The sequence below is a fragment of the Puma concolor genome, chromosome E4, assembly GCF_028749965.1.
Source record: "Puma concolor isolate L17-30 chromosome E4, mPumCon1.1.hap2, whole genome shotgun sequence".
NCBI lineage: Eukaryota > Metazoa > Chordata > Mammalia > Carnivora > Felidae > Puma > Puma concolor.
The window spans coordinates 9,115,122-9,138,608 of record NC_141683.1 but is presented as its reverse complement, the minus strand read 5'-3'; the positions used below and the strand labels follow the sequence as shown (position 1 = coordinate 9,138,608).

General features: G+C 52.0%; 1 protein-coding gene across 2 annotated transcripts in view; it reads left to right on the top strand.

Moving 5' to 3' along the window:
• LMX1A (LIM homeobox transcription factor 1 alpha) overlaps window positions 1-19,589 on the top strand; it is a 159,352-nt gene extending 139,763 nt beyond the window's left edge. For both annotated transcript variants that reach the window (XM_086694732.1, XM_086694731.1), the window contains exons 5-9: window positions 8,180-8,352; window positions 11,138-11,215; window positions 12,781-12,850; window positions 15,523-15,693; window positions 17,324-19,589. In XM_086694732.1, coding sequence (XP_086550858.1) covers window positions 8,180-8,352; window positions 11,138-11,215; window positions 12,781-12,850; window positions 15,523-15,693; window positions 17,324-17,484 — 653 coding nt within the window. In that variant the 3' untranslated portion in view covers window positions 17,485-19,589. The remainder of the gene's footprint in view (window positions 1-8,179; window positions 8,353-11,137; window positions 11,216-12,780; window positions 12,851-15,522; window positions 15,694-17,323) is intronic.
• The last annotated feature ends 3,898 nt before the right edge of the window (window positions 19,590-23,487 follow it).

Genomic DNA, 23,487 nt, shown 5'->3' with positions numbered 1-23,487 from the left:
GTTTGAGGCAGACAAACATGGGCTCAGGGTTTTTGGAAAAGAAAAGAACTGTCATGGAAGACAGGTGAGGGTGTCCTCAGGAGATTCGGGTCTTTCGGTACAGAATTCTGGCACTAAAACAAGTATTCCCTCCCCTCCCCAGTCATTCTCTAGCCTGTTGCTCTATTTTGTTTTATTCCTGGCATATTTAACATGGTCGTGGGCTGAATTATGGTTTTCTTTCTTTATTCATTGCCTGTCTTCTCCCAATAGAGGTAGGAAGGCAGAGACTTTATTGCTGTTGTCCACTCCTCCTCACCCCGTGTCTGGAAAAAAGCCCGGGTGTGGTAGGCACACACCCAGATGTAGTTGTGGAATGATGGGACATCCCATATGGGGAGTGTGGGTTTCACAGTGGGGGTATGCAGTAGGTTCATAAGCAGTCAAGAGACCTAGTAAAAATGAAAATATTGAAAATATCTTGCATTTTTATAGTATTTTACAATTTTTTTAAGGGCTTTTACCTACTTCTGCTTTTGAGTTCTTACAACCCTGTTAGGGAGGCGTGGCAGGTCTTTCTTCCCCTGATTTTACAACTTAGGAAGGTAGGGCTCAGGGGGGATAGGTCCTTTACCTTAGATCACGTAGCCAGTGAGTGGTGGAGGTCAGTAGATACTGTGTGTCTGACCTCACTTTGCTCTTTTGAGTCTCTCATTGGTCTGTGGAATGGACTGGAGTCTGAAGGCACAGACCTGGGTGGGTACTGGCCTCAGCCTGCCTCTTCAAACCAGCAGAGGGCCTAATCACCACCGGGATGTCTCTGCCAAGGGCACACGGGCAGTCAGATCAGCTGTGGTCATCCAGGCAACTTCTGTGTATGATGAAGTCCACAATGAACTTGTCCAGAGAGGATTCCCTGCCACAGTGAGGCCATTTACAGTGTCATCCAACTCACTCAACTCCCCAGTCACCTCGAGGATGGTTGTCTGGTTCTCTTTTTAATTTGGAGAGAGAACCCTTTATCTCCTGACCCTGACTTAAACAATTTCATTTTCTCAGATAACTTTATCCTCCTGAAGATAATTAATGCAGCAAAATTGGACTACTTCAAAGAGATATAGTATTCGATCCACCTAAGTGTTCCTAAACCAGAGCAAATGCACTCCAACCTTATTAATATTAACCTAGTACAGTGTTATGCGTATCACAGCCCATGCCTAGTGAATCACTGGGCAGCTGGATTAATGAGCTTTTATTGAGGCTGAGCGCTGGGCCCCCAATACCTGATTTGACTTGTTAGAAGCTTCCAGTCCCCCTCTCTGGTACTAGCCACATCAAAACTACACAAGTTATGGCTTTTGTTTAGTGATGTTGGTATAGAGGAGTCTTCTGATATCCTGGTTATTCGTCTCTCCATATACGACAAATCTATGCATAGAGGCAGTGAGAACGTTTGCACCAGTGCTTAACAGTTTGGATGGCATGTAAATGTACTTTTATTAAAACGGGGAAAGCAATGGAGGAACTCAGGAAAGGATGCAGTGTGTGTGTGTGTGTGTGTGTGTGTGTGTGTGTGTGTGTGAAGAGGCAGGGTAGGTATTAGCATAAAGCCTATTCAGATGTAAAAAGACCCCAAACTGATGCAAATCTAAGGTAATTCCCAGGAGTGGAGATGTCCCTCCCTCCGGGGTCCTGGCTGGCCCCTCCCTCTGCCTGGCACAGAAGCCCCCCACCCATGGTGGGCATCGCTGAACAAAGGTGCCTTTCTGGGACACGTTACCTCCGGCCTGACTCAGGAGGGCACTTGGCTTCTGTGTGCTCTGCTCTGGAAGGGCTTAGCGCCTTAAGACTGGAGATCTTTGTGGGGATCGCAGTGGTGGGGCACGTGTGGGGATGGAGGGGAGGCTCCGTCCCTCTTGGACTGAAGAGAATGGCTTTCCAGCAGGAGCTCCAGGTGGATGACCCACCCCAGAGAAAGCCTTGCCCGTGAGCCTTTCTTTCCTCGCTCTTTAATAACAGGGACGCCGGCTGCGGTTGGGCAGTACCTGATATTTTGCAAATATCAGGCACCCTTGGATCTTTGTCACAATCCCATGAGGCAGCTTAGGCAGGGAGGGGGGGCATGGGGGCACCAGACAGAGCATCCCCACTGTGTGCCCTCGGGCAACGCTACGCTCTGCCTGGGGCCTCAGTTTACTCATCTATAATATATATATACATACATATATATATATATGTATGTATATATATGTACATATATATATGTATGTATACACACACACACACACACACACACACACACACATATACATACATTTCCTGCCTCATAGTGTTGTGATAGGGACAATGAACCAATGCAATTGTAAAATGACTGCATGCCGAGTATTAGGTAAGAGGAAAGGATTCTTGTTATCTTGTGGATGAAGAAATTCGGTCTTAGAGATGTAGGGAATTTCATCCAAGGGGATACAGCTGAGGAGCGAAATGAAGGCTAGCATCCAGCTGTCCTATTTCATGGCCACAGTTACGTTTTACTATATTTTGTATATTCACCTGATACACCTGACCTTTCAATGTCCGTGGGAGACAGAGGCTGAATCTTCATCATCTGCGTGTCCCAGAATGGTCCCCGTACAGTGCCTGACGAAATGAACCAGTTCCAAGTCAGATCTTTCATAGGAACCTGAGTTGGGTCTGAGTCGAGACCTCCTCGAAGAGCCGCGTGTAAGGCGGTTTCAAACAGTAGCTGGAGGGACTTTACTTTTCTAGAGGACTTTCCTTCTTGCCTGTTGGATTTTAGATGCTGCGGCATCTGGACTTAACTGTTGCCGTGTTCGGGGAGAATGCAATTCCAATCCTGTAGCGCAGGGCAGTGACCGAGATAGCTTCCTGTCTTCATATACCCTGTCTTCATAAATTCCGCCCTTCCTTCCTTCCCTCCCCCTCCCTCGCCCCCCCCCAGCGAGTCCCAGACCCTTCCTCTCCTCCCCCAGCTTGAAGGACGTTTATGAGGCTCATCGCTGGGGAGGCATCTAAGGCCCGTTCCTGCCTCTCCCTTCCCTACCATGAGGGTCTCTGCCCCCCTCCCTCACCCTCACCGCCCGGGGCCAAGCTCAGATATCTCTTTCCCTGTTTATGGGCCGTTGGGATTTTTCCAACAACCTGAAATGAATCTCCGAGGCCCCACAGGTAGGGCAGCCCGTCTCGGGGCCATAAACCATGGCTGGTGCTTTTCATCTGTGATTCCTTATGTCATAAACGAGTGGGAGGGCCAGGCAAGGGGGAAGCAACAGCCCTGAACCATTCCAGATTTTTTTTTTTTTTTTTATGAGAAAAGGGAAAGAAAGACCCTGAGAAACATGTTCAAACTTTATGCCAAGCAAATTCATTTCACTCTGTTAGGCTGTGCAAGGAGACTTAATCTCTGGCCTTCCCCACTAGGAGTCAGATTTATGCTGTGTTTGTGTCTAAATGGCCTCCAGGGATGCTGACATTTGTTGTCGGAGACAGCGAGTAGTGTTCCTTTCATCTCCACTGAGGGGTGTCAGCTTAAATTATGAGGGATCGCTCTGGCCTGCATCTGGGTGTGGGAGCCTCTGGCAACAGAGAGGGGCCCTCCTGCCTCTCCTCCCACGGCTCTGCTGTTTGAAGGTTCCTCTCCGTCTTCTACTCCCCAGTGCTCCTGCGGGTCCTGGGAGGAATTTCCTAGCTCTCTTAGAACTTTTTCTTTCTCTCGGACAAATCGATTAAGGGTGTATTTCAGGCGTTGTGTGTTTTTAAAAAAATTTTTTTTTTACATTTTATTTTTGATAGAGACAGAGCGTGAGCGGGGGAGGGGCAGAGAGAGAGGGAGACACAGAATCCGAAGCAGGCTCCAGGCTCTGAGTTGTCAGCCCAGAGCCCAACACAGGGCTCGAACTCACAGACCATGAGATCATGACCTGAGCCGAAGTCAGACGCTTAACCGACTGAGCCACCTAGGTGCCCCAGTGTATTTTTATGGAGAACTTGGGGTCAGGGTCAGACAGGCCTGGCCTTGCTGCAGGAGGAGGCAGGGAGCCTCCGTGAACATCCCAGGAACAGCCTGGAAATTCCCCAAGACAGTTAGAGGGCACCGTTATGCCCGCAATATTTACAACACAGCAGATAAAAGCAAGGAGGTGGTTAGCGATGGCCTGAGTTCCCCTTGGCAGCTGGGTCGCAGCACCTGTCGGCACTTTGAGAGGTGCCAAAAGGCCTCTCCGTGCTCGGTCTTCATAATCTCCCTCGCTCGGATCTGCCAGGACACCTGAAATTCCACAGCGGTGACTGTTTGGTTGGAGGCATTTTGTGTTCAGTGCATCTACGTTTTTGACGGTGGGAGAGAACAAACACATCAAGCTCTGCTAATCATGGACTCCTCCGTGTCACCTGAGTGCTTCCTGTCCCCAGAGTCAGAACCCGAAAGACTGGGACGTAGGATATGTCAGTTTTGATGGAAAATAGGAGGAGGTCAAGAGAGGTCTGGACGAGGGGCCAGCAAACTGTGGCATGCAGGCCTAATCTGGCCTAGTGCCTGTTTTTTGGAATACTGTTTTATTGGAACACAGCCACACCTGTTGTAGTGTGGCTTTTGCACTACCATGGCACTACCAAGGTTGAGTCATTGCAGTAGAGACTTTAAGGCTTTTGAAGAGTAAAATACTTACTCTCTGGTCTTTTACCAAAAAAAAAAAAAAAAAAAAGTTTGTAGGCCCCTGGCCTAGAGCATGAAGGGCTCTTGGAAGGCAAAATGTGGGACCTGAGGGAACAGAGAGAGAGAGAGAGAGAGAGAGAAATTAGTAGCAGAAAGGAGGAATAAAATAGGGAGAAAGTGTACCCACAAAAGCAATAGAAACCCCGGAGACAAATCTTAATCTCCTTTCTGTCCTCCCCCTCCTGCCCTTCCTCCCTCACCCCCGGCCCCCCTCTCCTGAAAACAGATGTTTTCGTCTCTCCTCTTATAGGGGTGTGGGGAGGATGAATGAGAGCATCGGTGCTCTCCACATCCTCCAGAAGTGGGCAGCCGGGGTTATCCTGGGAGGTAGTTCTGTTCCCCCCTCCCCATTGTTCAGGATAGAATAGCGCTCCTGGGGAAGGTGCCCGTATCCCAGACAAGCAGACATACAGATTCAGCGACACGGGGCCGGGGTGGGGGGGTGGGGGTGGTGCCTCCGTCACCCTGCCTCTGGGGCTCCGAACAAACCTCAGCGGTTAACGTCTTCCTTCTGGAACCAGCCCAATCCCTCTCCCTCCCTTCACCTTCCTTCTCGCAAGGACACACTCACATTCTGCAAAACCCGACTCACAGCATTGGCTGGGGTCACGTCTGCCAAGAGAGAAGTGAACACTGGCTTCGTAAACCCTTAACTCAGACTCCCGAAAACAGGCAGCTATTATTAACAGAAAACATGCGTCTCGATCAAGAATACTTCTCTTATGTTGGAGTAGTGGTCATGATGATGGTGATGATGATTTACCAAGCACCTGTTACCTTCTACACCACGCTAAACCTTTTACACACGTATCATCTCATGGAACTCCAGGGATGCTGTCACTTCCCCTGATGAGAAAATGGAGCCTTGAGAAATTTGGGCCAAATCACACATCCTAACTGGTAGAACCCAAGTTTAAGCCTGAGTTTTGGGACTCTCGAGCCCATGTGTTATCTATACCGCATTGCTTTCCCAAATGATGGCCACGGAGATGAGCCATCATCAAGGAATCTAGCATGACTTTAGACTTTACACGTTCAGTAGTTATGTTTTCCAAGTTATCAACAAACATTTGCGTCAGGCTGCGTGAGGAATGGCTTCAGGAGAATCAGCCTGGCTCCAGAAGACGTTTGCAAATACCGCTTTATGGACAAAACTGGAATAAGATGGGAGGTTTCTAAATTATAAAATTGGATTTGATGTTTTTTTAAATCTGGGATAAAATGGTTTATATTTTCCAACTCCCTTTTTTTAAAAAATTAAGCTTTTATTTTTGATTCCAGTATAGTTAACGTACAGTGTTCTAGGAGTTTCCGGTGTACTATGTAGTGAATTGTACAATCGCACTCTGGATCTGCCAGTCGTTTGTTCCAGACTTAACCCCTTTTAGTCCCTGGACTTAGAGGAGATCTGTATGATCCTGGGGGTGGGGATGGGGGTGGGGGTGTCGGCCCATTTGCAAAGAAAACTCACTGAAGTCCTCCCTGTTACCAGAGGAGCACCCTCTTGACCCTGAGGAATCCACCAGCAGACAGAATTATTGGCTTCGTGGAAGGAACTGGCCTCTGCGGGGTCTCCGAGCAGTGGATGTTGGGTCCATCAAGGGTGAAGGTGGGGAGTCGGCGGCTTCTTTTTTTCCTATGGTCTCTCTTCTTGTGGGGTCTTTTTATTTGCCTGTGGCTTTTAGTTCTTCTGTGCTTGGTTTTTCCTTGCCATTCTGAAAATCTCCTTCTCGAAAGATCCTCAAACCCCTTGCTATGGAGGGATGGCTGAGGTCCCTGACTGGATTTGCCTTGGGAAGAGCCACCTCCGAGGGGAAGATGCCAGAGTAGCCACTCCTTGTCATGCGGTTTCTTCTTCTTCTTCAGTCTTTCTGGGCCTTTCCCCTGTACTCTCCAGGGGAGTGAGGCAGAAAGGAAAGGGCGTTCCTTCCACTCAATGTCGAGCTTCCTATGCACCAGGACCGTGTTAGTTGCTTTGCCCACAGCAGCATTGCCCCTGAGTCGCCCACGGCTGGGCGCTATCGCTGCAGGGGTGCAGGTGGGGAAACCGAGACACAGCGCGTGATGGCACTCCCATAGCGCCGTGTGCTTACACCGGGGGGCCGAGCTGGATGGAGCCCCAGGTGTGCCTACATCAGACCCGTGCAATGACATTGAAAGGGCCATGCCCTCAAGGCGCTCAAAGCTTAATGCTCCTTCATGTTCCAAGTGTACGCTTAAATGTTCGTAGACGGAAAAGGCCGTTGTCCTGGAACATTCCACAAAAGTCGAAACCGGGATGGCACGTGCAGATGAGTATCCTTTACGGAGGAGGGTGGGATGAACAAGCATGTGCAGCTCCCACACAGGGCGGGGCGGGGGGGGGGTGGTCCCGAAGGGGAGCAGCGTCAGGAGACCAGAGCCCTTGGGACAAGGCTGTCCGCTGGAGGAAAGGAGACAGCTGAGCGCTGTGAGGACCCGGACAGAAACGAGGTTCTTGTTTGCGTGATGTGAGCACATAACTGCCAGTGGCTTTTAATGCTGAAAGAAGGAAAATGCCTCCTTCACACGGGGACTTCCCGGACCCTGAAGCATCTTGTCTGGAGTGTGAGGTCTGTGGGCTGCAGGAGGTAGCCTGGGAGAGAATGTGACACGCGCTGAAGGCTTTACTTGCTTCCGAAGTTCTCTTTGTATTGGTCACTGCTCATCAAGGAAGCCACATAAATATAAACAGTTCCTTTGGTAGTCACTTATTCTATACTGGAGCAGTTCTAACTACCCGTGTTGTGTGCATTCCGCAGGTAATCGAACGCTGGTCCTCTTATGGCCTTTGGAACAGTAGTATTTTCTGACTCCTGAAAGTGGCTCGAATTTCAGACACAGTGTCCAGGAAGTTATCCAAAATTTCTCCAGGTCTGGACTTAAAAAAAAAGACATCTAAGAAATAATAACCAGTGCTTATTGGACATTTATTATATGCCAAACAGTATTTTTTTTTTTTTAAATAGCCTCCATGCCCAACATGGGGCTCAAACTCACAACCCTGAGATTAAGAGTCGCAGGCTCTACTGAGTGAGCCAGCCAGGTGCCCCCAAGTAGCATTTTGCGTGTTTTGTGGGTGACCCCATTTAGACCTTCCAACCCCGATGCGGTAGGTTCTCTTCAACCCCAATTTTGTAGATAAGGAAACTGAGTCAGAGAGTGTTAAGTAACTTGCCCAAAGTCGCACAGTTAGGAAGTGTGGAGCTAGGCCAACCATTCCGGGAGAAAGTTCTGAGCTGAAATGGTGGACTTGGTGGTTTCTGTCTTTGGATTTTGGAAGTATTTTCCTTAGCCCCTTCCTTTCGAGTCAACCCCACGCAGGTTATTGCACTCACATATAAAGCCATCCTGGGAACGTGGACCCAAGCGCCTTGTTATAGAATAACATACAGCTCCAGGAAGCGGCCTCGAAGAACTTAACACATTGTTCTCTGCTGCTTTTAGGCAAAAGTGATGATGAAGAAAGTCTCTGCAAGTCAGTCCATGGCGCAGGGAAAGGAGCCACTGAAGACGGCAAGGACCATAAGCGCCCCAAACGTCCTAGAACCATCTTGACCACCCAACAGAGGAGAGCATTCAAAGCCTCATTTGAAGTTTCCTCCAAGCCGTGCAGGAAGGTACGGGGGTGGGGGTGGGGGTGGGGGGGCGGGAAGAAGGGAGGAAAGGGGGCCGGGCCCCCCTGGTCTGTGTGTACCCTTCACTCCTCTGGGGTGTTGATGGGTGCACTTGGGGGTCAGGGCGGTGGGGGAGGCGGTTCAGATCGAGCCTGTGCAGGTAGCCTGTGGCCCTCCTGGAGATTCTAGATCCCTGATGCTGTGGCCAGGGCCATGATGGAATCTCCCTGTACTTGTGTGCACGTGTACCCATTTCGCTTGGCTGCTTGCTCAATACACAGAGAGCAGCAGGAAGAATAGGAACAGGTACCTGTTGGGGGTATAGACCCAGAGGCTATAACAAAGGCAGTAAAAACACAGTGGTTTGTGGAATGTATTTATTTACCTATTTTTGGTCTAGTATGTTCCACTCGGAGTGGTGGTTTGGGGGTTCATCCACGTCTCAGTTCGTTCATTTTCGCTGCTGAACGGTATCCCACCGCGTGGCTGGACGGACCACAGTTGGTTTGTCCGGTCATCTGTTGATGGATGTTTGAGTTGTTTCCAGTTTGGGGCCGTTACAGATGGGGCTGCCATGAACATCTGTGGTCTAAGGAAGTGGGAGTTCACTTCCATCTTCGGTCACAGTCCAGAGGTGAGCAATCTGAGACTGGCAGGGAGCTGTATTATCCGTCATTGGTTCCAAGGGGCCGCGTTAGCTGTCACCATCGTTTCCAGCCACCATGGTGGAGAAGGAGGGTGTGGAGGGCAAGCATTTGCCTACTGAGGGCGTGCCCCGAGATTCTCTGTATCACTTTCTCTCATCCGTGGCGGCCAAAATTGAATCCCGTGACCGCGCTTCCCGCAAGTGGGGCTGGGAGATGAGTCTATCTGGGTGACCACGTGCCCTGCCGCAGCTTGGGATCCACCTGCTAATAGGAGGGAGGGGGGATTGGATATTGGAGACAATAAGCAGTCTCTCCCACAAAGAGCCACACCCATTTATTAAGCACCCGCCATTTAATGACTGCCTGCTGTATGCTCAGTGATGTTACTTACGCAGTACAGATAGGAAAACTGTTTTGCTGAAATTCGTGGAGGAAATACATTTTTTGAAAATTTAGCACTGTTTCTCCTGTGTCCCTCTTAGTCAGCTTTTGCTGTAATAACAAACAAAGTCTCAGTGGCTCCTGCAGACCTGGCTTTCCTGCCCCGGGCCGGTGGCTTGGCTGTGGCCCAGCTGGGCTCAGGGTCAGGCCTTCTCCACCTGTCTCTCTGGGGCTCCAGGCTGAGGGACCAGACTGTTCTCATGAGGATGGCAGGAGCCACGTCCCACCAGGCAAGCCCACCCCCTTGGATCACACGTGCCACTTCCTCGTACATCCCAAAGCAAGTCAAAGCAAGTCACGTGGCTAACTCCGTGTGAGGCGTGGGGAAGGCCCACCAATTGGAGCAGCGGAGGGAGGGTGGCTCTTTGCGAAACAGTAATATCGTCTGCCATGATATGTGACCTCTGACAAGTGTCCCTGCAGACCTCTTTCCTTCTGTGTCCTTGTGGCTCCTTGGGCTTCAGGGGTGGTGCTGGCAGGAAGTGAAATAGCCCCAAAGTAGGCTTGCCCGAGGACGAATGATCACCTCCCTCGTTTATTACTTATCCTCCATGTACTAGACTCCCAGCCTCTGTATGGCCCTGTGCCCAGTGCTTGTCCCCAGGGCAGGCTGTAGGCCGCCGGCGGGGAGGAGACGCATGTGCACATAACTAACACCGGGGAGGAAGCGGTGAGGACCATACCGGAGGGGCAGCCGGGAGCCGTGGGAGCCCGGGTAAGGGAAAGGTCTCTCCTGTCTGGGGAATCAGGCAAGGCTTTGTGGAGCAGGTGGCTTTTTGAGCCGGGCCTCTGAAACACGGATGGGGTTTCAGCAGGTGGAGGTGGGGCTGGGGCCCACTGCTCTCTTAGTTGGCTTAGCAAAAGGATGTGCTTTAAAGATCTGGTCTCATCATCTCCCTTCTCCTAAACCTCGGCCCAAGTGGTGTGATGAAAGGGGGAGTCCTTCCCAAGGCCCCCAGAGAGCTGTGCTCACGGCTGTGCCTTCAGTCCCGTCTCCGCCCCAGGACGTAAGCCACAGGGCAGCGCCTCTCGGACTCCTTCTTGGGAAGGCTGTGCTCTTGGCCTCTTCCCTCCTGGCCCGCACCTCACCACGTGCCTGCACGGAGGGCGGCTTTTAAACCCGTATCGTCATTAGAGGGACCCTGACTGTCCTGTTTCTGCGAGGCCATGGCGCATGTGCTGTGCCAGAGCTGACTGCTTCGCTCTGCCAGATTCCAGAAGGCTCTTGACTCACTCAGGGTATGGGAGTATGAATGGCCATGAAACGCCCAAACCCCCCTAGAGCTATGAGAGACCAAACCAGACGTTCAGGTCGGTGAATTCCGTTGGAGGAGAACAAGAGAGAGCCATTTGTTACATAAAGTGATTCTCACCCTCCATCCTTCTTAAGTAGGTTAGTCCACATGGAACTTTGCTAATGTTCCAGAACTGTCCGAAGGCCTGATTTCCAGAGTAAGAGAAACTGAGAAATGCCTCTTGGAATGCACATCTAAATTATTTATTCCTCTCTTTGTTCCCCTGGTGAAGGACCTCTCTCCACTTGAAGGGAAGCAATAGTCTTGCGTTTGGGATCAGGCTGGACCTTAAACACTAGCCGGCAACCATCTAGGATGCAGCCGGCCGGCCTCCCTATGCACCGTGTAGGGAATGTTCAGCCCCTCCTCTGAGATGCCAATGTTTCTGTATTTCTGATGTTCAAGGTGAGGGAGACCCTGGCCGCAGAGACAGGGCTGAGCGTCCGTGTCGTCCAGGTGTGGTTCCAGAACCAGAGAGCTAAGGTAATCTGCTTCTTACCGCTGTCTATCGCTGTGTGGTTCATTTCCTGAAATAATACAATAGGACTTCGTACTTGCAGATGGGTTTTCCAACCAGAGCTTGTTGGACGGATTTTCTAAACAGAACTCATAGGTCTCCTGATTCAGAAATTCTGTTGAGGGTCCCCTGGGTGTCCCAGTCGGTGGAGCATCTGACTTTGGATTTTGACTCAGGTCATGATCCCAAGGTTGTGGGATCGAGCCCCATGTCGGGCTCAGTGCTGAGTGTGGAGCCTGCTTAAGATTCTCTCTTTCTCTCTCTCTCTCTCTCTTTTGCCTCTACCCCCTGCCCTTCTCGCCCACTCATGCTTTGTCTAAAATAAAGTTAAAAATTTAAATGAATTCTGTTGACCACAGTCACATCAGCCACAGCAGCCCTGCAGAAGGGGAAGGAGAGGGTGTTTGTTCTGGTGAAATGGTTTTGATTTTCCTGGTGGCCATGACTGTGAATGTGGCTAGCCGTCTGCCAGAATACAAAAGCAGATTCTTTCATTCACCTTTATTTAACCCAGATACCGAAGTTCTTTTAAAATTGTGAAGAGAAACCTACATAGCACACAAGTCTAAGGTGATACCCTGGTACAGTAGGATGAATACCTTTACTTACCTTTCCCAGTACCCCCCAAATACACCCCAACCATCATATTGTCCTCTGGATCCTACCAAGGTCTGTACTGCCCTGCCTTGATCATTTATTGGTTTTCTGTCCCTAAAAATGCATGTGGCCCATGGCCCATATGTCTGGGGTCCTAATCCATAGTAGGTGATCCGTTAATATCTCATTATCTGATTGTGATTGGTTAAGATAGCACTGCCCTAACTGAATTCTTTAGAATAGGGCACTTGATGTGTATTCAATCCTGAAAGGACTCCACGTTTCAATAGGATTAAGAGACCCCATAGCCTAATGTGTTCGTGAAGCAGAGGAGTTTGAAGCCTTGAGAAATGTTGCAGGAGAGAACTTTTTGTTTGCTTGTTTTTCTTAGGGTCTCACGGAGCCCTGACTTCTCCCAGAACACAGTTTGGGAAGCGTTGGGTTAAAATGTTCCTTCTGGGAAGTCTTAGTATTAACAGGGTGCTTTGGGAGACCAGCTCCTTACCTGGAGGCACGGATCTCCTGGGAGGCATCTCAGACACGGGGGGTGGCAGGTGGGGGAGTGGGTGGGAACCGCCTGGGGGCACATCCCAGGTCACACCCTGTGAGTCAGCAGCCGCTTGCCACACATCTAAGCCGGGCTGCGTCCCGCATCCCCACGCTTACACCGCACGTGAAACTGTCACGGCATGAGCAGCAAGGTTTATCAGCTCAGAGGAAGTCCCTGTGCCTGGAAGACCAGCTTCCCAGCCCGCTGTCTTCCCAGGGCTGCAGGTGCAGAGCCCGCAGTGGCCCCGGGCAAACTTGGGGCTCCTCCAGCTCGGCTCCCTTCCTGAGTCAGAGCTCGGGACGTCCCATGGTCCTTCTATTTTGCACACAAGGCTGGCCCGCTGCCCGTCCCCTGACTCTAACCCTGCGCCCCTCTCCTCATCAGATGAAGAAGCTGGCTAGGCGACAGCAGCAGCAACAGCAGGACCAGCAGAACACCCAGAGGCTGAGTTCCGGTAAGCAGGGGGGTGGGTGGGGGGGGAGGTTCCTAGCCGGGCCTTCCAGGGTCCAGGCCTTGCCCACTGCCTGGCTCTTTGAATGCCACTTCTGGGCTCCGCGAAGCCCTGTCCACACCAGAGTGGCTCGTCCGTTGGGGACCAAGCCCGGGGGATCTGGGAAAGGGTTGAGGGCACCGGGCTGAGGCCCATGATGCTGACTGTGTGCAGAACCCCCAGGACTGTGGCCGGACTCCCCGCGGAGCCCAGGACGCACCCAGATCTTTCTCCCTCCTTGCAAATCAGCTGACAGAGAACACCCATGTGGTTGACCCCCTCCCAGAATAACATGAAATAGTAAAAACAGGGGCGTGTGGGTGGTCAGTTAAGCAGCCGGCTTCAGCTCAGGTCATGATCTCGCGGTCCGTGAGTTCGAGCCCCGCGTCGGGCTCTGTGCTGACAGCTCAGAGCCTGGAGCCTGTTTCAGATTCTGTGTCTCCCTCTCTGACCTTCCCCGCCGTTCATGCTCTGTCTCTCTCTGTCTCAAAAATAAATAAACGTTAAAAAAAAAAAAAAAGAAAAAATAGTAAAAACAGGAACCCCCTGCCTCGTCGGGCATGTGTGTAGATCACAGAGTGCTCTCGTGCTGACCTGAGTCTGACAGCACCCCCACCCGGGGGGGCAGAGAAGTACTCTCTCCCCGTCTCACTGATGAGCAAACAAGGGCGCTGCAGGGCTGAACGTGGTCCTAGAGGAACAGGCGGGGGGTCGGGACCAGAGTATGTTTCTCTGATTCTGAGCTCGTCTAGGCCACGCTGCCCTGCCTCTCCCTGCCTGTGTGCCCCTTCGTTTGTTGCTGTTGTTTTTAATGGGGTGGTTGTGAGGACTGGGCAGGGAGTCAAGAGCGACAGGCTGTGGCACCCTTCAAGGGAATTAAAAAAAAATAATAATAAAAAACTACTCTTACACCTGTGTCATTCTTAAAGGGATACGCCCCCAAAGGCCACCCAGTGGGATTCCCTGAGGGATCTGTTTGTGCCCAGAACAGGAATTGTCAGCCTCCAACGTGCACAGAAGTCACTCGAAATTTGATAAAATTCAGATTCTGATTCTTAAAGTCTTGGGTAGGGGCTGAGATTCTGCATTTTTAACAAACTCCCACCGTGCTGGCCTGTGGACCGCAGTCAATAGGCCGTGGACTGTGAGATTGTTCTCAGGCCCCCAGACAGGGCCCCTGTCCTTGCGTGGACTTGCCTCGTGCTTAATACCTGGGCTAGGCTCAGTCTACACGCGGGCTTTTGCAGCACAGAGTTCTCCTGGCTTCTTCTCTTCTAGGCCAAACAGTATCTTCACGGCAAGATAGATATTCAGAGAGAGGGAGGGAAAACAAGGACACGGGCACTGGGGAAGGTTGGAGGGGTGAGTGGGTCAGGAGACCTGAATACTGCCCCAGCTCCACCCCCAAAGCTGTTTGATCTCGGACCAGCCTTTCTGTCTCCTGGAGCCTCAGGCCACCTGTCCCCAGGGTGGGATAATCGCACCTGTCAGCAGCGTTGTGCTGGGCCCCTGGGAAGTTCAGAGACGGTCACAGATAGGAGAGGGCTTTGGGAAGAGCCACACACGTTGACTCCATATAGGCCAACACCCTCGAAGGGGGAAGAATGCACGGAGGCATTATGAGAACACAAACTCAGAGTGCTTGGGACTTTGAAGAATTCGAAGGGCAGCTCCTAGGCCAGACTTAAGTAGGCAGATGCTGGTGGAAAATAGTCTCTGAGAGTTAATGGAACCATGTTCAGAGGACCACAGGGTAGAGGCAGGAAGTGAGGCCCCTATTCTCTGAAACTTTATACACCAATGTAGCAAGTTGTTCCAAAACACATTCACACGGTCTCATGGAGTCTGCCTGTCAGCTCCTTGAGGTCAGCCGGGCCAGTGTCATGAACCCCACGTAACTGACGAGCCCCAAGTATAGTGATTCTGGAACGATCTTTAGATCCATCACCTCCAGTGGCTGCCAAACCTGTGCGTACCATCAGACGCGTTTGTTTTGTGATCTCTTTCAAGGAAGCTCTCCAAGTTCAACTGCACCTCCCTGCCCTTATTCTCCAAGGTTGGTCCTGATAGCCCTTGGTAGGGCACAGGCTGGAAACTGCTGATGTCACCTCATTCCTGACCATTTCATAAGTGAGGAAACCAAGGCTCAGGACGTATAATGATCTTGCCATGGCGAGATCTAGCCAAGATGACCCTCCATGAGTGTCACCACCCGGTGTTCGCACCTTGTGAGGTCCCCCTCGGACACTGATGAGGGGTGACCGAGGGTGTGGCTTCTGAGGCTAGGTCGCAAAAAATGTGGCGGTTTCTGCTTTGTGCTCTGCTGGATCCCTGGCTCTGAGGAAGCCGGCCGCCACGTTGTGAGGATGTTCAAGCAGGTGGAGAAGATGGTGTAGTGGGGCTATGACGGGATGGCAGATACGGCGTGTCGCCCTCCAAGTCCGGGGCTCCCTGTATCACGTGCACCAGCCCCTCTCACTCTCTCCTCCTTATGAAGCTGCAGCAAAGGCCAGTGCTGGACGGGAACACTGGGCAGTGAGGGGTATGAAGTTCAGAAGGTGTGCTCGGCTTTCTCGCCCAGCCTGGGGTCCTGGGCTGCACATGGAGAATGATCTGCCTTCTTCTTTGTCCCCCAGCTCAAACAAATGGCGGTGGGAACGCTGGGATGGAAGGGATCATGAACCCCTACACGGCTCTGCCCACCCCACAGCAGCTCCTGGCCATCGAGCAGAGCGTCTACGGCTCAGACCCCTTCCGACAGGGCCTCACCCCCCCACAGATGCCGGGAGACCACATGCACCCATACGGTAAGATGGGCCCCGGCCCCACAGGGACCGCTCACGGCTCGCTGGCGTGGGTCTCTCCTTCCCTCCCAAACACACATGTGCAGTTCCTGGATGCTCAAGGAAGCTACAAGCAGAATATGTGCCCAGAAGATGCCACTGGATCGTCTAACCAGTGGCTGCAGAAGAAAGACCAGTACCCACAGTCATCAGTGATGTTCCCACTTATTCTCCTTTTCAAAGATTCTTGTTAAAGTAGGAGGCTGTACTTTGATTGTAAACCTGTTCGCTGTGATCGAATTTCCCTTCTTTCCTTTCACACCAGGTACCACATGTTTGCAAGCAATGCCGGCCGTGATGTAGGCCGAAGGCCTTAATTAAGCAAACTTTTAGACAAAGAAAGAAAATACAGAAAAGCGCAGAGAGCAAATTTTCTAATGCAACTGATACTACTTAGGTGCTCTCAATTAACTCCTGAAACATAACCTGATTCGGGAAGTGAAAAGTGTCCGCCCCCCCCCCCCGCCCCCACAACTCCCACTCCACCAACACTGGGGTTGCTTTAAATGCCAGGTGTTGAGATGGCTTAGCCTCCCCAACTGTCAAGCTTGCTGGGCGGACAGCAGCTGGGGCCTGGGCACTCTGATGGAGTGGGCGAGCTCTGGAGCGGAGGTCTGAAGTTCAATCTCAGGGCCCAACACATTTTTAGACAGAGGAGGTCAGTGGCCTATGGAATGCGTCTGTCCTGGGTAATCTGTGATCCGTTACACTGAGAGCTACAGTTAAAGTTTTATTCAGCAGGCCTTCAAAACAGGGTGACAGCGGCGTGCCTCAGCCCACAGATTTTGTCAAACAACTGCTTTCATCAAAGAAAAATTCTGTCTTCCCACGTGCTGCGTATAGCAGATGCTGACTAAGACCTGGCCCTCTGTAGGGGCTTCCCTGACCAACGCCGCTCATTTGCATGTACATAGATCGATCCGTGCAGATAAAATGTGTGGAGGGTCCGACAGACGTACCTCTAGGTCCTTGTCACAAAGATCCCCGAGCTGTTCCACAGTTTGCCCTACTGTCTTCTCTGTCCGGGGTGTCAATTAGTCCCCTAACCTTGTCTCTCCTGCAGGACACGTTCGGGGAGGCAGCAGGCCCTCGGTATGTCTGAGGGGACTTGTATTTCCACCAAGGTCTCTTGAGCCTTATCCACAACGCTGACATTTATCTTCTTACCAGTCGTCCTCCAAGAACCATTTTGGGGGCTGAGTCCTCTAAGAGCCCTGCCCCAGCCCCTCTAGCTGGCGATGCTATGTCCAGCCCACTCCCCAGCCTTGCTGTGTAGACTTTCTGGCGTTTGCTCATGCCGCACCCAGTTTGCACTTTGTCACATCCTAGTTTACACTGTTTTCAGTCGTCGTGCTTTCCACCCGAGCCCCCAAAGGACACGGGAGATCTTCTGTGGACGGGGATTACCTCCCTCCTACTCTCTCACATAGCTCTCCCTCCACCCCGTCCTCAGAATCCACTAGAAAACCTCACGGGGGCGGGGGGGGGGGGGGCGGCTGTGCTCAGCTCATACTCACTGCAATCCGCTACGCTTCCCAGCGCCGAAGGGAGTCCCTGCTTCTGGACCCTCATGACCGTTTCATCTTCATTTCAGGTGCGGAGCCCCTTTTCCACGACCTGGATAGTGACGACACCTCCCTCAGTAACCTGGGTGACTGTTTCCTAGCAACCTCAGAAGCTGGGCCCCTGCAGTCCAGAGTGGGAAACCCCATTGACCACCTGTACTCGATGCAGAATTCTTACTTTACCTCTTGAGTCTTCCCCTCGAGTTCTGTGGCTGGGCTCCCACACGGACCAACCCTACCATGTGAGGGGTTGGCCGGCTGTAGAGAGGGGGAGGCCAGGGAAGAGGTGGGGTGGGGAGGGAGTTCTGTCGGGGATGCTGTTGTATGATGATCTGATGTAGCTCGGCATTTCCAAAGACTGAATATACAATGATCGCGTAGCTTCATGTTTCCAATAAGAGTCTTAGCTTAGGTATGAAGGCGTGTTTCTCATTAAGGACAGGGACTTTGAATATAGACATTCTCATGCAAACTAGGTACCTAGAGACTCCTAACAACTTCCCACCGTTTTGGGGAAGCTCTTGTCAAGAGGTGCGTACGTCTGCCCATCCATATACCCATAGACAGACAGACGGACAGATAGATGTGTGTGTGAGTGTGTAACCTTCCATACTTTATCATCAAAGTTTATTCCTAATTATGACAGGCACCAACTGTACAGAAAAAGTAACTTTATTTTCCGTGTGAACTATATTTAAGGAAATGCTTGATGCACTTAAGTTATAAAAATGAGATAATTTACTTTTATAAACTTTATTTTTAGTTCGAAGAGACTTGTTGGCAGGGCAGAGAGGCCAGAGGCCTGCTCCACCTGGGCCCGTAGCTTTGAGTGCTCGGCTGAGCTTTGAGTGCTTGACTGAGTTCTGTTTTCGAGAGCGTCACGGGGTCTGGAAAGCAGCTCTGTGCGGCTGACCGTATTCTCTCACGGATTCTTGCTCTCTTTGGGGCCGAATCACAGGGCTCGGGTGGGACCGAAAACTCCTTGATCACGTTCTTAGAAAACGTAAAGCCGAGACTCTTCAGCTTTCTTTTAAATTCTGACGCGTAGCTGTGGGAGGCAGTAGGAAGGTCAGTTCTGCTCTTGAACTTCAGCATCTGTGGGTGTGGGATGAGACTGACAGTATGTACCTACCTCACTGGGGGACACTGAGGCTTAATTCACCCCCAGGACACATGAGCAGGGCTGAAACCAATATCCCATATTTGTTTAAAGTACCAGACCGGTCACTGGGCAAAGGGGGCTCCGTGGGGCCGCCCGTAGCCCGAACCCCAAGGGTGACTCTCCCTGCTGTGGTCCCTTCTGCAAAGCCTCGGCTGGAGACACCAGCTCAGGGCAGCTCAGGGGGATGCCAGGGTCCTTCCATGGGGAGGAGGCTACTGCTGAGCAGATGGAAGAGGGCATTGTGGTGTTCTAGAGTGTTCTAGGGTGTTCTAGACACAGGGTGTCTAGAGTGTTCTAGAGTGTTCTAGGGTGTTCTAGTCGGGATTGGGCCGACTACGGCCTGCAGGCCTGTGTTTTATGGCCTGCCAGCTAAGAGTGGCTCTTACATTTTTAGAGGATTCTTTAAAAAAAGAAAGAAAATATGTGGCACAGTGTATGTGGCCCAGAAAGCCTGAAAATATTTACTACCTATTCTGTCCGCCTCTTTTCATAAAATCTCTGCTGGCCTCTGTTCTAGAGAGTCTATTTCTTAAACAGCCTTCTGGAGCTCTTAGAGGCAGCGGGGATCCAGCGAGGACGCAGGGTTCCTCCCTCTGTCTCGCTTTTCGGACTCGGAGCACAGAAGCCCCAGCAGCCATTGTACACAGGGACACTTCACAGCCTGTTCTCCAGGTGCGGTGCTAGGGGCCCGCTACGTCTGTGCAGGGATGCCTCCTGAGAAAGCAGACAAGATGATGGGGAAGACGGGGGGCGGGGGGGTGGGGATCAGCCTGGGCTCCTCTGAGGGGGCCGTTTGGGCTTGGCCTCGCTCCTGAGGACGTTCTAGGTCTTCAGAGCCTCAGACACAGAGACTTGTCCCCTTCATTGTCTGCAAGGCCAGAGGGAACACGCTCCCTTACGGTAGAGTCTGTGTTGTGTGATTTTTTTGTGTGTGCTCTTGTTTGTAATTTATGCAAACCACCAAGAACCCCAAACCAGTCTGGCGAGTAGAAGTCCTGCAGGTGCCTACCACTCCGCAGGCTTCTGTAGAGATCCGTCGGAGAATGTAGCAGATCCTATGTGAGTGAGACAATTAGAGATCCTTCCTCCACTCGTAATGGCATACCGAGATGAAATTAAAAACCTCTTACCAATGAGCTGTCGTTGATTCAGGGGCAGGGGCGGAGGGCAGGGAACCAGGGGGACACGGGAGTTTTGTCCACAGGGGCCTGGGGAAGAGCATACGGTGGTACCGCGCAGCTTAACACGCAGGGAAAGGGGCTCCGGCAAAGCTAAGGAGAAGGGAGCCTTCGCCCTCCCGCCGGGACGGACGCAGAGACCTCGGTCTTTACAAACAGCTGCGGAAGGAGGTCCCGGGCGCGTTCCGACGGCATTGGCAAGTTCACCCGAGGCAGAATGGTTTGCGTTGTGCGTGGGGAGAACGTTCGCTGGGAAATCAGAGCGCTGTCATGGGGTGGGAGAATCTCCCACAGGACTGAAGGGAGATGCCTGGCCGGGATGGGGGAGCCGAGCAAGCAGACAGGAGCTTCCCCCAAAAGTTCTCGGTGGTTTTCGGTGTGATCTATGGGTGGGTTTTACGACCATAGAGAAAAGAGGTGAGAATGCGTGTGCACCATCATTCTCCCCGTGTTCTCTCGCTCGCCTGGCAAGACCTCCCCCCCCGCCCCGGCTCACTCAACCCCGTGTGAGAAGCTGGCTCTGCCTCTTGCCGAGGGTCTGGAAGGTGGGCAGGGGGAGCCCACCAGGGAAGGCGGTCTCACTGTGCCCTCCCCCGGCCGCCCCTGCTTCCACCTCCAGCTTCCCGAGAGAGTGAGCCCAGGCCCGAGACGGTCCCCAGCACGGTTTGCCTTCTTGACATCTGCTTATCCTCCAGCATCGGTCTGTGCTCGGCCTTCTCAGGAAGCCTGCAGAGCTGGGTGGGGTGTCTGTGCGGGGAGCCCGGCAAGTGCACCTGCTGCAATAAACGCCCCCCCCCCCATTTTATAATCATTCCAACACAATGGGAGTTTCCACATGGCTCCCCGGGAGGGAGTCTTGGTCCAGAGGGCCTCTCTCTTCCACGTCTAATGAAGGCTGGGCTCATGGCTTCCAAGATAGCCCTGCTGATTGGTTTTCTCTTCTTTTCTCTTTACGACTTCGGGCTAAAAGTGGGCCCGTCCAGGTCTGAATCCCAGGGCCTCCACCTACTAGCTGCACGGCCTGACCGGGGCAGGTTCCTTGACTCTGCCAAGATCCCGACTCCTCGTCTGCAGCACAGACGTGGTTCTTGTCCCTCACAGAGGTGACGAGGACAAGTGAGGTCGCACAGGTCAAGCACAGAGCCTCGCGTGGGGCTCACAGCGAGCGCCTGATGTGTGGTGGCTACCTCGCCAGAGGCCGGGGTGTTGATGGAAGGCTAAGGGAGTCTCCCACCATGTTTGAGGAAAAAGGAGAAAACACCCTGGTTTACCCTTTTCACCCCTGGGGTCAACATAATCACTTCTTCCCCTAACTTCTTTAGACCTCAGTGTGGGTCTCCATATAGCCTGACTCAGAGTTGTGGAGGGTCAGGTTTTTTTGTTTTTTTTTTTTAAATTTTCTTGCTTTCATAAAGTTTATTTATTTTGAGAGAGAGGGAGAAAGAGAGAGAGAGTGATCGGGGAAGGGGCAGAGAGAAATTGGGAGACAGAGGATCCAAAGCGGGCTCTGTGCTGAGAGGAGTGAGCCCCATGCGGGGCTCGAACCCATAAACCATGAGATCATGACCTGAGCCGGAGTTGGACGCTCAATCGACTGAGCCACCCAGGCGCCCCTGTTTGTTCGAAAGGCATTCAGATAAAATTCCAATTCCAAGGACACAGCATGAACCCTGTACCCTAAGGAGAAGCCATCAGGTCATAGGCGATTTGTCCAGCCATCTGCTGTCACCTCAGGACTGAGATGAGAGGGAGGCCCCAGGATCTGAGCCTTTTCTGAATGGCGGAGTTTTGAGCTGACCTGACACGAATCAAAAAATAAGAAATCGGAATGAATTTGTCAATTCCAAACCCAAAGACATCATTTTTAACTGCGCTGCAATGAAATCCTAAGAACTTCTCTCTCCCTCCCTGCCTTCCCAATACAAATACGCACACGCAAATAAATTCAGTTCAAACCGGATGCTAACTCAACTGGAATAAAAGCCAACAATATATTGTTGCCTTGAGTCCCTTTGTTTAGCACATTGTGACATAATGTTCAATGACATGGAGGGGTGAGCTCAAAAGAAGGCCTCCTTGAGGTATTTATCCTGGAAGTACAGGCCCTGTGGGCGGGGCATGTGTCGGGTGAGAGGCCCCTGGCCTTAATGTCGTATTTGAGGTTCCCTAGATGTGCAACCTGGGGCAAGGCGCTGGCTCTCCATTCCTTATAAAATGGGGCCAGCGACACCTGCCTGTCTTACAGGTTGGTCGCCGTGAGCATCAGAGGGAACAATTAGGAAAGATCTCTGGAGGCCGTGAGCTGCTGAGTGTCTCAGCATCTTGTCCCAGGAGGTGCACGTAGACGGGCGGCCTGCAGAGCCTGGCTCCACGTGTGGTCCTCCCGAGTGGGCGGATGACCACAGCAGGGACGGGATACCCCAGGTCGGAGTGAGATCACTGGTTTGCTCCCCCAGCAGCGGCGGGTTACTGCCGCCACGGCCTGATGGGCCTTGCCTCCTCCAGAGGACGATTCTGGGAGCGGAACAAAGCACTCTAGGGTGGCCCAGCCCCTAGTGGCCTGTGTATTCCTAACCCATCTCTACCTGTGCTCCAAGCCCTGGCCCCCCATGTGTTCGGGAAGGGAAAGGTGGAGCCCGCCCCTGATCTGGGGTGGGGGGAGGGGCCCCCCCCAACAACTGTGCAGCTGACCAATCCTAACTTGCCTCTTTCAGCACCTTGTTCCTGAATTCATTCAAGTATTTGCTGAGCACCTAGAATATGCCATGCTGTGGGTCACAGAAGTAGAGGCAGGAAGAGATGTTGACCCCGCTCTCATGGAGATTACAGTTTAGTGGGGGGGGGGGTGGCGGGGGGGGGAGAGCCATTAATCAAAAACAGGAACGAACTGAACTAGCATTTTGTCAAGAGCCACAAAGACGTAGGGCTGGGACAGCAGAGCGTAGCCCCGTGTGACGTCGTGCAGAAGGTCAGAGGAGGTTTCTCTGAGCAAGTGAGGACACAGCTGACTTTCTTCATCTCTCCTAGCGCCCTGCCTGGCCAAGGAGTAACTCCGTTTCTTGTCTCTGTAAGGTTTTGCTCTAACTGCCATGGCCGGAAAGAACCCGATCAACCAATGGCCTCCAAGGTGTCCGTTGATAAGGTCTTGAGAAGTTGCCTCAAGTATCTTGTCGTGCAAAACGCCTTCAGAATTGAACTGACACTTGTCTATTGAGGACAGTGGCGGACACTTGCTGTTTTCTGGCCACCCAGCACCTGTTCATGACACTGATCGTGTCACCCTGATTCCCTTTGAGGACTCGATCTTCCTTTATCACGTGTAGATTTTATGGGACTGCAAAACAGGTGACTTGGGCTGCTATATGCACGGAGCAGGGGTGCATAACCAAAGCTAAGCCAATATCCCTTTCCAGGACTTGAATCTGAGGGAGGGGCGCAAAGCTGTAAACTTGTTTAGAGCTAGTCCACTTCTGCAGGGGCACCTGCCAAGGTGACCGCACTGCCTGTCGCCTGGCCCCCGAGCTGCCCACTCCCCACTTGTTGCCAAGACTGGTCTCCACACGCTCTCTGGGTCTGTGAGCCATCTCCTCTGCTCATCCAGTAGAGGCCCTTGTTTGCTCAAGTTAGCCCGTGTTGGTTTTAGTTGCTTACAGTCAAAAAATCCTGGCAGGAGCTATATAACTACAAATGTTGTGGTGTTTTACACTGTAGGAAGAGTGTGTGTGTATGGGGGTGGGGTGGGTGGGGCCTCTGGTTTAAATTGGATAGTTGTTACTTCCTTCATTTTATAGATTAGAAACCTGTAGCTCAGAGAAGGGAAGCTCAAGGTTGCAGGGCTAGTTAGGCTCAGAGT